This window comes from Ictalurus punctatus, chromosome 5 (assembly GCF_001660625.3).
Source record: "Ictalurus punctatus breed USDA103 chromosome 5, Coco_2.0, whole genome shotgun sequence".
In the NCBI taxonomy this organism is placed as follows: domain Eukaryota; kingdom Metazoa; phylum Chordata; class Actinopteri; order Siluriformes; family Ictaluridae; genus Ictalurus; species Ictalurus punctatus.
This window is the reverse complement of record NC_030420.2, coordinates 32,252,573-32,267,422: the sequence shown is the minus strand read 5'-3', so window position 1 is coordinate 32,267,422 and position 14,850 is coordinate 32,252,573. Positions and strand designations below refer to the sequence as shown.

The 14,850-nt window shown below is 39.0% G+C and overlaps 1 protein-coding gene across 1 annotated transcript in view; it reads right to left on the bottom strand.

Annotated features, from left to right (window-relative positions):
* Positions 1-9,451, bottom strand: part of myo1f (myosin IF) — a 35,474-nt gene extending 26,023 nt beyond the window's left edge. Inside the window, exon 1 of the mRNA XM_017467024.3 lies at positions 9,108-9,451. Within this exon, the coding sequence (XP_017322513.1) occupies positions 9,108-9,110 (3 nt within the window). The 5' untranslated portion in view covers positions 9,111-9,451. The remainder of the gene's footprint in view (positions 1-9,107) is intronic.
* Positions 9,452-14,850: the final 5,399 nt, after the last annotated feature.

The window sequence follows — 14,850 nt, the reverse complement described above, 5'->3', positions numbered from 1 at the left end:
AACATTCGACCACTCGTTCTGGAGAACCTCGGACGGATGCACGGGAACATAACGCCTCCACCGGCTGATTTTGGAAACTACACTGATTTCCACCACCATTTTAGTAGATTCATGGCATATAATCCCAGTTAAGCCCAGTTCTGTTCCAGGTTGTAACACTACAAAATATAGGAAAGTTTAAGGGGGGGGAATACTTATGCACAGCAGGGTACATAGACCAAAACAACCGGAGGGAGTTTTATAGATACATCACTGTAACTAATATCAATGACTGGAATCACAGCAACTGGACCGGTGTTGTGTGCATGAACAAAGCCCTTAACACCCCAAACCTCCCCCCCTTCCCCCCATCATATCTGTGACTGGATTGGATTAGATTGGACTGGAATTATTCCTCTTTGGTAAGCGAAAACTTGCTAGCTGGCTAGCTACACTTAGCGGCATTGAATATAAAGGTTACTGAGTTGCTTTGAGGACACTCTGGAGAGCACCAGTAATTTCGTGAAACAAACATTTTCATTGGGTATGTTCTGAGTGTAAAAATAAATAAATAAATAACATAAATCTCAGTAGCACTTAGAGATTATAGTATTATTGCTCCGAGGTTGGAACAATTTTCAGAACCAAATTATCTTAGAAAAAGAACATTCAGAAAACGTCCTGCTAGCTTAAAACTCTAAGCTTAGCCTTAAACACTGAATCCATAAAACTGTTATTCCATTAGCGTTAAATAACCTTAATAAAATTACTTATCAAAATAAGAATGAAATTCATAGCTATGTAGTTGGTAAAGGGATTCAAATAGATGTTATAGATGATGTTTTGACTATTTGCGCCATCTTAACACCACCAACATCACCCACAATCGCTACATTGGCTAACAGCAGAAGAGGACCAGTTGATACTAAGGAAAGGAACCATTTCCTGTATTGCTTAAGAAGAGGAGAACGTTACAAAACGCCTTGTGATTGAGAACGCCAAGACAGGCGTCTGAAGAAATGTGAGAGATGGACCAAGAGCAGAGGTGAAATTTCTGATTCCTCTTTTTAAAAGCCGCTGGATTTTCAGCCACAGTTCACTGCGTGCAAGACACAGTACTGAACTGGGACGACATTATGCCTCGCGGCGTCGTGGAACCAAAGGGCTGGGGTGGAAAGCGCCTGAGTAGCATTTTATACGGCTGACAGGATACCCGAGTATAATCGAAAACGAACTCTTGCACTCTCTTTTATTTCGTAGTTATATTTAAAACAGTCCGAGGTCTACAAATCTGTATCAATAACAAGTATCACATTCACACTTCTTAATGGGAAAACGTGCTCTTTTGAAAAAGCTGTGAATCTTTTTAACCCCTCCCCTAAATTTGAACTCAAGCTACAACTTTTCCAAAAGAAAAAGTTGAGTTGAGAATTTTAGACCATGGAGGGTTTTTTTTTTTGCACCAGGAAGTCATTTTTAGGTTCAAAAGTCATAGCCAGGAGTCAAAGTCCCCAATCTGGCATCCTGGGTGATCAGATCACAAGAGGACAGTCAACCTGACACCTTCACACCTGACATTATGAGCATGTCCAGTGACCACTTCTGATGAGCTGATGTCATACATTGTTTTCCGTCGCTCACTTTTATTACGTCTGTCTTCCGGCTGCATTTATTTATTTATTTTCAGCCAGAAATGTCCTGCGAATCCTACCTCGTGTACCTGTATGAGCTGTTTCAAAACGGTTCAATCGCGTGGTCTGATAACAACAAATGAAACTATGAAAAGCAGCTGCTTTTGTCTCTGCTGTTATGGCATTGCCTTTATCCATTAGCCTAGGGGCCAAGAGCTCTACCATTCAGCATGATTTCCAATGATTACATTGCATTTCATTTCCATCTAGGGCAACGACTCAGTCCTCAGTCCGGGACATATCGAGACGCCTTCGCGTTCACACTACAGATACACACTCGAAGGAAAGCGCTATCTACCCCCTTCCACATTCATGAGCTCACAGACACCTACGATTGGCTAGTGTCGCTCTGATCGACAACGAAGACAGAGTATGCCCCTCCCACCCACCTAGAGAGCACAGCCAGTTTTACTCTGTCCTCTCCATGCCATGAGTGGCTGTGGCATCATCGGGATCTGACCTCTGGAGCCCTCATGATGTATACGACCATGTGCAGTATTCATACTAACTGCAATCTCAAACTTCTCAAAGCAGTATCGTTCCCACAATTAATATGCGACTGTCTCCGTATGTCTGTGTCTTGTATGTTGTCTCTACACGGTTCTTGTATCCGCTTTATGTAAGCTGCACGAAGACTTTCATTACATCGTATACTCAGTATTCAGTATACACTGTATACGAAATACTTCCGGATATCACGCTGGCGTTGTAAGATTCTGTGGCGGCATGCGTGAGTTTGAGGCCTACTGATATCTGCTGCAGAAGTTAAACAGAAGAAAAACACTGCTGCTTGTCTATAAATACACCTAGCTATGCTGACTGTGGTAATGATGACAGGAAACAGCGCTTGTCAGTATATACCTCGACAATTTATATAGCTTTATAGTATATATACATACAGTATATATTTTTTAAAAAATGCTTTGATCAGAAATGTGGTGTTAGTTAAAACGGTGCATTACATAACAAAATACAAAAAAAAAAAAATCAATAAAAAAAAATTTAGTTGTCTGGAATAACAAATGGTAAATATGCGTATTCTTCCTGTCAAAATGAATTATCGGTCTGCGAGTACTTTAAAGAAAATCAAAAACTGAAAAACGCTATTCGTGTAAGTATTGAATTACCCCCCGCACCACCACCACCACCCGTACCCCTCGCAGACACTCCAGATGAGAGATATTATCTTAACGACGACACAACTGATTTCACGTAATTGGTCTCCATCTGTGAAATATTAAAACATTTTCTGGACAAAATCCACCTTCAGCTGAACCGTCCTTCGAGACGCGGTCAGTCTGAAGGAAAGAAGTGCTAATGAAGACGAAGGAGCATTCTAAGGCGCGTTAAAGATAAGGTAATCGAATTGCATAATTTAGGAATAGGGTGTAAAATGACATCTAAGAGGTTGGACATTACAATAAGCACTACTGGATTATTGGCATCACACCACTCAAGCACTACCTACGTAGACAAGTCCCTCCATCAACACTCCAGACAGAGACCGTTGAGGGAAGCTACAGTCAGGCCAACTGTCCGTCTCAAGGAGTTACAGAGTACAGTAGCTGAGAGTGGAGTAAAGTTCACCAGGGAACCATTTCAAGATCTCTGATCATTGAAGGCGGTATGGGAGGCGTGGCTAGAAAAAAACCATCAAGACTGAAAAAGTATGAAAGATGTGGGCAGTTATTTTTGGCGTGGGGGGTTTAGATATTACAAGAGAACCTGCTTGAGCCTGCTTAAAACTTTTTTGGTTGGAAAACAACATGTGTGTCATTTGTCCTTCAGACGAATCCGATGACTTTCATGGGGGTTGAATATTTTTCGCAAGGCACGGTTTCATGACAGGAGTAAGAAATAAAGTTTTTAAATCTAAATGATTAAATATAAGGCCATTCTAATATATTGTATTATATTATGTTATATTTGGTTATTCGAATATTTCGTTAACCATTTTATTTAATCTTACCATTTAAACTGAAATATTGAGTAGCGCAGATTAGATCGTTATTTTTTTAAATTATAAGCATAAATAAATAAATAAAAATCTATTTGTTTAACCGATATTACACGTGTCATTGAATGTAATTAATATATATCTACATTACATTCTTATTCATTTCTTTATTCTATATTTATTACATTACTCAATGTATAAACCCACTGTTTAATACCTGTGACTATACTAGGGCGTTTAAAGTCAGCGAGTACTTCTTGTAAGTCATCTCTGTACCAAGGCTTACTTATGCGAAGCCTCAAGGCTTTTTCGTTTGGTTTCACGGTATGGAAATGTTCTCTTTCTGAACCACATCAGGCTCTTTGTGGTTTATATTCCTGCAGAGTGATGTAAAAGAGGCGAAGTGTTCCCACAACACAGCCGAAACACATCTCACCTAATTACTCAAGCCAGCAACGGCCCATACCACCGGAGTCGCACTTTTTCTGATCTTAAGCTTATTGCACAAAGTATAAATAAACAAAAAGAAGTTCTGGGTTTATCCTTGATATATGTACATTTTATGCGCACACAGAAAATGTCCTGTGTACGTGTGGAACTTAATTCAACCTAATTCAGAAACCGCATCATAAAAACAGGCGCCTAAACAGGAAGACACAGAAAATATGACCTCATATGTGTGAACAGGGGAAATCACACATCATGACAGGGTTATAATTCACATGCTTATATGTCTTCAGTATACAGTATGTTAATGCACTCTTTCTTATAAGTCATTGTTTCTGTAATTACAGCTCAGTCAGTGATACGGTGGAGTTTTCTATAAGGAGACTAGTGTTGATTTAATGTTTATGGAGTAAGGAGTCTCCAGTTTCAGCACTTTGTCACAGCCAGAGGTAAAGTGGTAGCTTTAACATTTTCTGTCCTGAAGGAAGTTTTGGACTCTCAGTAACATGAAAAGGTGTGATTTTTGTCTTATTACATTACATGCGCGAGAGAATAAAAGATCATAGGCTGGTGTGAGAACAGGAAATATCTCGTTTACAAAGACGTTCTGTAGCGTTGGATGTAGCGTTGGATGTAATTTTTGTATTTCAGCACCACTCCCAACCCTCCACCCCGCTTAACATGTTTTCTTCCTTACTGAGGGTCCCTATAAAGTCACCCTAGCTGGTAGTGAAACTGTTTCATGGAAAAGATCTGCGCGGTTCACATGACGAAAAAAACAACACCACATCTCTATTTAGGCTTGCATCATTCATCAGGATTGCCATTTGTGGAAACGGAACAGTGTGTGTGGGCAAAAGGCTTGTGATTGAATGAGTCAAAAAGCATCACGGTCAGTAATTAAATTGTCATCTCATCTTATCAAGGCTCACTAACTGTTTTTTCCATTGTAAACAACTTTAAACTGAAGTAAACTACTACAATGTTTACCTTAGCCTCACAGTTTTGCTGTCACCCAAACAGGAAACGTATAACCATAATGAAATTAGGACTGTGGAAATTAGGACTGCAAAACAAGGCTTTAAATGTTTACTGCGACCCAATATACTATAAATTGACTTTTGATGACAGCTTGACCTTTATAGACCACATTTCAACAGCTGCACGGTCCTATAGGTTCATTCTGTATAACATCAAGAGAATCCGACCCTCTCTCACCGAACAGGCCACACAGATACTAGTCCAGGCTCTTGTCATATCAAAACTGGACTACTGCAACGCACTACTCTCAGACTTCCCAGCAGCTCCATCAAACCCCCTTCAGATGATTCAGAATGCAGCAGCGCGCCTCGTCTTCGACCAGCCCAACCAGTGTGGAATGAACTTCCAACCTCAAATCCGGACCGCAGAATCTGTTACCATCTTCAAAAAACAGCTGAAGACCCACCTCTTCCGTGAGCACCTAACTAACCCCTAAAATGCCAACCCTACATTACCCTTTAAAAAAATAATAACAAATTACTCTAGCTCGTACACCTCTACTCTGCGCACTTTGCTTCTCTAGAACTCGATTATAAATCTTGTATGGCAGCACTACTTGTATTGTTCTCTGCTTGATTTATCGCTTTGCTTGTATTTCCTCATTTGTAAATCGTTTTGGATAAAAGCATCCGCTAAATGTAAATGTAAATAAAGGCCAAATAAATGTAGTCCAGGCATTTATAAATAATGTGTAATTAATCTGACAAAGAATCCCAGTGCTTACCTCTTTATATATAAATATAAACACTTTATATGTAAAGGTACAGTAACAGTGAATATGAAACTGGACCTATTAACATTTCCCTCAGATGTGTTAGCAAATTTCTTTAAAAAAAGATTCTGTACAAGCAATATTATACTTAAACAACCGAGCACAAAGCATTTATGTCTTTAATATACACACAGTGACGGTAGAAATGAGACAAAACCGTTTGGAACATCAACATTTCTCTCAGATATATGGGTAAAATGCTAAGAAAATGCTCTTAACTGGTCAAATTGATTTAAAAATGCTTTACTAGCTCGTGCGTACTGTATATAGCTAGCATAGCTAGCTAGTGAACATCTCTCTCAGTTGTGTTAGCAAATTGCCAAGTGAAGTGTTTGTACAGCTAAAATGATAATTAACTGGCTAGCGCATAGCGATTAAGTCTTTTATATAAACAATGTATAGGCACTATGATGATGAAAATGAGACTGGACTGTCGAAAAACATCAACGTTTACCTCAGAACTTATTGGGAAAATGCTAAGAAAAAGCTCTGAACTGGTAAAAATGGATTTTAAAATGATTTACCAGCTAGCATGTATATAGCTAGAATAGTTAGCTAGCAAACATTTCCCTCAGATGTGTTAGCAAATTGCTAAGAAAAGATTCTGTACAAGCAATATTATACCTAAACAAGTGAGCACATCTTTAATATACACACAATGTAAAGTCACAGTGACGGCGGAAATGAGACAAAACTGTCCGGGACATCAACGTTTCTCTCAGATATATGGGTAAAATGCTAAGAAAATGCTCTTAACTGGTCAAATTGATTTAAAAATGCTTTACTAGCTCGTGCGTACTGTATATAGCTAGCATAGCTAGCTAGTGAACATCTCTCTCAGTTGTGTTAGCAAATTGCCAAGTGAAGTGTCTGTACAGCTAAAATGATAATTAACTGGCTAGCGCATAGCGATTAAGTCTTTTATATAAACAATGTATAGGCACTGTGATGATGAAAATGAGACTGGACTGTCGAAAAACATCAACGTTTACCTCAGAACTTATTGGGAAAATGCTAAGAAAAAGCTCTGAACTGGTAAAAATGGATTTTAAAATGATTTACCAGCTAGCATGTATATAGCTAGAATAGTTAGCTAGCAAACATTTCCCTCAGATGTGTTAGCAAATTGCTAAGAAAAGATTCTGTACAAGCAATATTATACCTAAACAAGTGAGCACATCTTTAATATACACACAATGTAAAGTCACAGTGACGGCGGAAATGAGACAAAACTGTCCGGGACATCAACGTTTCTCTCAGATATATGGGTAAAATGCTAAGAAAAGGCTCTGAACGGGTAAAAATTGATTTAAAAATGATTTACTAGCTAGCACGTACTGTATATAGCTAGCATAGCTAGCTAACGAACATCTCTTTCAGTTGTGTTAGCAAATTGCCAAGTGAACAGTTTGTACAGCTCAATGTGTTTAGTGTGTTGTTTTATGTAGCACCATGGTCCTGGAGGAACATTGTTTCGTTTCACTGTGTACTGTACCAGCTGTATACGGTTGAACTGACGATAAAAGCACACGTATATAGCTTAAATAACTAGCTAGCGAGCATTTCCCTCAGATGTGTTAGCAAATTGCTAAGTAAAGATTCTGTACAAGCAATGTTATACCTAAACAAGCGAGCACATCTTTAATATACACACAGTGTAAAGTCACAGTGACGGCGGAAATCAGACAAAACTGTCCGGGACATCAACGTTTCTCTCAGATATATGGGTAAAATGCTAAGAAAAGGCTCTGAACGGGTAAAAATTGATTTAAAAATGATTTACTAGCTAGCACGTACTGTATATAGCTAGCATAGCTAGCTAACGAACATCTCCTTCAGTTGTGTTAGCAAATTGCCAAGTGAACAGTTTGTACAGCTCAATGTGTTCTCTCAGATGTATGGGTAAAATGCTCCGAACTGGATTTTAAAATGATTTACTAGCTAGCACGTACTATATATAGCTAGCATAGCAAGCTAGAGAACATCTCTCTCGGTTGTGTTTGCCAAGTGAAGAGTTTGTACAGCTAAAATGATCATTTACTGGCGAGCACATAGCTGTTAAGGCACAGTGACGATGAAAATGAGAAGAACAGAACTCTCACGAACGTCGACATTTCTCTCAGATGCATTGGTAAATTGCTAAGAAAATAGTGCGATTAAAAAAAGGACAGGTAATTTTGTCATTGTCATACATGAGTGTAAATATAATTATAAACATAGGCGTGTAGCTATAAGACACCTCAGGGAAGATCAATACCATCGCTGTTTTTATTTGACTGAATGCTAAGGTGTAAGCTGCAGGTCAGTTTTGATGCTTGTTGTGTGTTAAACCTGTGCTCCAGAAACAAACCCAATGCGTATGAGGAAGTGCTGAGGCCCCTGAAACACACGTCTCAACTTCCCTCTGTGCTCTTGCGTAACTCCCTTTCGATACACACATCCTCTTTAGACAACGCCTCACCTCCAGCTCTAAAATTTTGTGGCTGGGCCAAACCCCAACACACCTATAACGATCCCTGGTGGTGGGCCAGTATCCGCTTCATCTCCCCACCTCCACCCCCACCCCCTTGCCCACCCCACCATTTGAGTCCATGTTTACATTTATCGACTTATTAACAGACGCATATTTTGCAGCAAGACGAGTGCAAGAGTGTGTGCTAGTTAATACATGTGAATGAATCTCTCGTGCCCCGGCAGCTATGGAAGCATAAAGCTAACAATAATCCAGCATTTTATCTGAATCAGTGGAAGAGTGGTCATGGGGGTGTGGAGAGTCCTTCAGTTTTATCACTTCCTGTTGAAAAAAGGAAACAGGAAAGAAATATCGTATCTCTTCCATTTAAGGAGGTGAAAATCACAGTTTTCGTCATCTCTGGCTTAATACTTCTGTATTCGAATGATTGTATCCTGGTCCCAATCGAGCCGAGCGCGACCGATTAGGGCTTTAAAACTCGCCGCGTCCTGTACGTACTTCCAGGATAAAATGAACGCATGAATGAATGACTGGCAGAAGTACCGTGTGAAATGAAGTGACCGTAAACTGACATCACTATTGCTCTTGCAGCTCAGATCGCCGCTGATATCACGGACCGTCAGAACGGGAAGCAACATACATTCAGAGATGTGCAGCTCATTCATCTAATGAGCGTTGACTTATTCGTATCCCAGGTTTTAACCTTCACAGTCAGCTCTTAACAAAATAATCCCAAGGTATACTTACCATCGTGTCAGCCCTCTTCTCTCTGTCCACCTGCACACACCTTCTTCTCTATGTATTCCTGTGTGTGTGTGTGTGTGTGTTTATGCCTGTGAGAAAATCCACCAGCGTGCCCTGTCAACACCTCTCCATCGCTATCGAACTCTTTACCCTTTAAATCAAACTCTGCGTATTTAAGCGAAGCGCTTCAAACTCCGGCAAACCCTGAATACACCAACACTTCCTCATCCTCCCACAGGTCGTACATGAGAGCAGAACTGAGGCTGCAACGAGCTGCACTCCCCTCATTCGCCTACACACACACACACATACGTACACACACACCCAAGTGTGAGAAAAGATGTTGTTTGCGAATATGTGCGAATAAGTGACATACGGGCTGCAATACTAAACACACCCTCACCCGTGTTCCTTTAGGCAGAACTTCATGACAGAGATAATGACAGTCAAAGTACGCTTAAAGCTGCTTTAAATCTTAAAGGGGCAGTTTGGGGGTTTTTGGGTTTTTTTTTAGATTTTGAAATGTTGTTCCTTTAAACCACGCTCCAAACCCCCGCCCCCAAGCTCCCTCATACACACACACACACACACACACACACACACCGCCTGTGTTAAAATTGTGAGATGCCTTTTAAGGAAAAGAGGCAGAGCTGAGTGGCTATGTATCAACAAGAAGGCGGAGCTAATTTCTGGGCCAGAATATTTGAAAGATAAGCCTGAATAAAGAAGCGTCCTATTTTTTGCCTCAAAATGCCACAAAGTGGAGGAGAAACGGCAGATGAACAAAGCACACGTCGTCCGAATCAAAATATAAGATTACACACGAGGACAAAATGACAGTGGCGTGTTTCTGGTGTGAGAAAGGGCGATAACCTTCGGCATGTTCAGTATTCGGAAGAAACGCAGGATAAATCCAGAAAAGCTCCTTTACTGACTTGAAATCATGACTGCACCTGGCTTTGTGTGTGTGTGTGTGTGTGTGTGTGTGTGTGTGTGTGTGTAATAACTTGCCTCACATCATTCTTATTACAGCACCAATAAGTCCAAATGTTTAATTCGAATAGATCTGTTATATTACAGCCCTCACATCTAATATCACCACCAGCCGTCGCTTAAGACAAATAATTTCTTGCTCACAGATGCAGTTACACCTCAAATAGAGAAACACACACACACACACACACACACAAAACTAGAGCTTTTACAACCTTGACAATTTCAGAAGGCTCGAATAGTGAAAGAAGAAGGCAACGTTGCGTGAAGCTGAGATCAGATTGGTGTGAATGTGTGAAGCCGTAAGAGTCAAGTACGAGCACTAGCAAAACACTCAGTGGCGGTTTGAAACCACCGGGACTCCACCCAACGCCCTCGGTCTCACGCTACACTCATCAAAGTAAAGCAGGAGTAGAACATTACAGAGTATTCATAAATGAATTCCTCACTTAAATGTCGTATTTGAGTATTAAGAGCCGTCTCGTAACCACCCCATACGATACGTCGACCTTTTTGCGAATCAGATCTGCATTTGAGTCACCACACATTCAGCAATAGCATCAAGGGAAGAATGCGGGCAGGTGGAGCGTCATTTATGTTTAGCATCTAGGTGGTGAATTGTACTAGTCGACTGTTCAGGGGTTAGCTTTTGAAGTCTTTTGTGCAGAGCAGCAAAAGTAAAACACTACTTTACTGTGTGTGCTAGACTCATTAAAAGGTCATCTAAAATGAACGATTCATTCGTGAATCATCCTTTAGATAAAAGGTGCGCAGCGTAAAAGGTTTTGCTTATTCAGGCTTATTTTGACGCATTGACGAAGAGTCATGTGCTTAAAGCGTTTGTGCGCAATGCTGACCAGAACACACAGTCACACAGTTTCCTAGCAGGTAACTTGCTTTTCTGACACAACTTACGTCTATCTAACATCCTGTCTTACTTTCGTCCGTTTATCAACTATGTGAAAGAATGGAATTTCACTTCTTATAATTAAAGGTGCAGTATGTGGTTTCTAGACTTGCTATTGCTATGATACTTGTATCGTTTAAAAACGAATGAGATCTGCGATGTTACCAGATTTGCGGTTTTTTTTGGGGGGGGTGTTTCTTTTCGAATCGGAGCTTCTGTTCAAATATTTCTGGCCCTGAAACTAGCTCCACCCACATCCAGAACAGAGCTGCTCTCAATGTGTGGGTCTTTACCTTAAAAGGCAACACATGAGAGACAGACAGTTTTAAAAGAGGGGGTGGAGTCAGAGTTGGAGGGAGGGAGGGAGGAACCTTGTTTGTTTCCAGACAAGCTTAAAGGGGTTCTAAAGTTTACAAACCGCCCCTTTAAGATAATTTTAAGCACTCGCTTCAGTGCACACATTCGAGTTATACAGATTCAAGCGAATGAACTTCTTCTCATAAATTGTGCATTGCATAAAAGTCCTATACAGTACATGTTAAATAAGTATTACACATGTAAGACTGTTACTGTACTGTTTAGAAATGATCCTCTCGTATTTTCACTCAAGTGGATGGATTTTTGATTGGACTTCCACTAATAATACATCAAGGTATTTCTACATATGCTTTATTGTAAGTATTGTAATCAACCTGTGACAACGTGACTGACACAACATCTGAATGTTTACTGTAACTGGAGAGATTTGACAAGCAAAGTGCATTTTTAATATTAAACAGCATACCAAAAAGGAAGCGCACGCCAAATTTCCTCTGTTCACAATACACGATTTTCTTTATTCGTCGTATTTATTTTTCCATTTTAGTTGGTCTACATACACTTCAGGGGCACATACATATCCATCCGATGCACATTACAGTACATGAAGTTATCTCAATAGCATTTTTAAACACAGCGACAAAAACGTAACATCTGTTCAAACTAACCACGTCCGACTGCGTCTACTAATATGAGTCAAAATCAACACGCTTCAAGTGTAACATATTAAGCAGAACAAAATAAAAATTAAAAAAAAAAAAAAAAAAAAAAAAAGGTCACATCAACAATAACAACAATAACAACCATGTGTTTTGGATCTAGCATGACTTGATTACGTACGTTTTTTTGTTGTTTTTTTCTCCCCCACAAATAATTTGACGGATAACATAGATTCCTGTTAAATATCTTAGCTCTCATGTTACTTCTTACCTCAAGCAAGGTTCTAATACAATTACCTTTTTTTTTTAATAAAGTACTAATCTTGAGATAATGAAAGAAAAAGACAGAAATAGCACCATTACAAAGCACCACAAAAAGTCTCGCTACGCTGTGTTTAAAGCAGCCTGTCACAGCTCGGATCTTAGATCGCTTCTTAGATTTAAAGCACTCGTGAAAGGATATGTGTCACTTTATTAAGCTGCGTAACGACGTTGACGCATTTTCTGGACAATTTTTTACTCTAAAGTATAAGACACACGGTCTAAACTGTGTCTGATTAGAAATAAGTCAGTATACACCTTGCTTTTTTTGCTGTACCAGGTATATTTATTTTGCCTAATGTCTCTAATGTCCCCAGGATTCCTCCTGATATAGTGTAGTTTTTGTGTTACCACAGTTCAGTGCCTAAATAAAGCCTGACCTTAAAGGTGCAGTCTGTAACTTAAAAAATAAAATAATTCTAAACCATAAATCTTCTCCTACGCTTAAAGGTTCTTTAGAAAATACCGCAATTCAAATATCGCCATGCGATGGATCTCTCTTAGTTTGCTTGTTTCAGGCTTCTGTTGTCATTTTCACAGCCTGGAAACCAGCCCCGCCCCTTATTGGAACCGAGCCGCTCAGCTCCTCCCCTTTCTCCTCCAAGGCACCCCATGAGGCATATCTATTTTCAGCTTAATTTGAGGGACAGCAGAGATCCCTAAAATTACATACCACACCTTTAATCTCTCAGTCAGGATTAGAATTGTGTGTCTTAGTATAATCCTAAGGAAGAAGTCATTATAATCGCGATATTTCATGATGATTTACAACATAAAAGCAGCTGCTGGCATGATCATGCTAAGGCATGACAATGCTAATGCTGATGTTGATTTCCTCTCGTCAGCTTTGGGATTGTGAATTGTTATGTTAGCACCAAACAGCACTAACTGTACTGCACCTTCCCATAAACTTCCTGTAAAACATTACCAAACGGACACAGAATTAGGCTAATGCAAAAAACAAAACAAAACAAAAAAAAAACAAACAACAACAATATCTTTCATTTATAAAGCACCTTCATAACACCCGAGGTTGCTTAGCTCTTCTAATGCTAATTTTGACTAACTCTCTCCAGTGCTTAGTGTATTAAAGCAAAAAAAGAAATGTTCTTAGGTATTTTCTGTTTGTTTGTTTGTTTGTTTGTTTGGTTTTTTTTTTTACCCCAAAATGTAGTTGATGCTAATCTGATAGATATAGGTTTCCTTTACTTGTTAGCAACATTAGCCTCGGAGCTCCAGTGCAAAAGCAAAGAAGCGAACTTTGGATACAGAAATCAGTGCCACTGCGCTGATGGAATAAAAAAAAAAAAGTATGTAAATATGTGGTTTCTCGCCAGATTGAAAAAAAAAAAAAAAAAAAAAAAAGTTTTAAACTTGATTGTTAGGCTACGAGAAAAGTATCAAAAATGCTTCTATATTTATAAATATACATTTTAATACGGGGGGGGTGTGTGTGTGTTTTTTTTCCACGCCGAATGTGATGAGTTTATTCATCATTAATTGCTGATTAAGATGACTTTTTTTTTTTTGCTTTAAACTGACAACTTATTACAGGTAGTGTTCATAGTGCTACGTGCCACAAACCCTTCACAACAACTGACGTAAATCTCTTAAACGTATACCTACCTATATCGATAACTGTCAGCTGACAGACAGTTTGTGATAAGGTGACATAACAAGTACACGGACTCTTTATAACACCTGACACGAACCTACATAAACATTTATAAATACCGGCTCCCATAAGCATCAGCCGGCATACACACTACTTTCGTAAATTTAACGTGAAGATATATAACGACGGCGTGAACTCTTTATAACACCTGATATAAACCTGCATAAACATGTATAAATAAATGCGTACTCGAAATAAGGCTCATCTGACAAACAATAGTAGCTTAAATTTTAATGTGAAGGTGACATAACTACATAAGCCGTTCGTCAACTGATATTAACCTAGAAAAACATCTATAAATGCTTCCTTTAATAAGTGTCAGCTGACATATACACTATTTTCTGTCACTGTAATGCTAAGGTGACATAACTACATAAACTCTTTATGACCCCCGACATAAAGCGGCATAGACATTTATAAATGCTTATATATAGAAAGCATTAAGAGGTAATATCCTTGACATAAACACCTCCTGTATAAATCAAAGGCATCCATTACACTGTTATGACAGTATAAGTAAAGTGAGTTTCTTATAACCGCTCATAAGAACCCAAGGAATTCCTACGACTACTGTACGTCATGTCACCATATCGACAGATTATTTACACAATATTTATGAACAATTGTGAAAATGTCATGACACCCTAATGAAAGATGGTGTTTTTTTTTCCCTCAGGCCCTAAACTAAACTGTTTTATTATTATTATTATTATTATTATAATTCTATGAAGGCTTATAACAATGCCATGACACCATTATTACTGATTATGTATGTCTTCCCAGGCCCTTCATCAAAATGGCTTTCGTTTGATTATATTTATACGAGTCTTATGAACACCTCATGACAATGTTATGACACTGTAATATAACCAA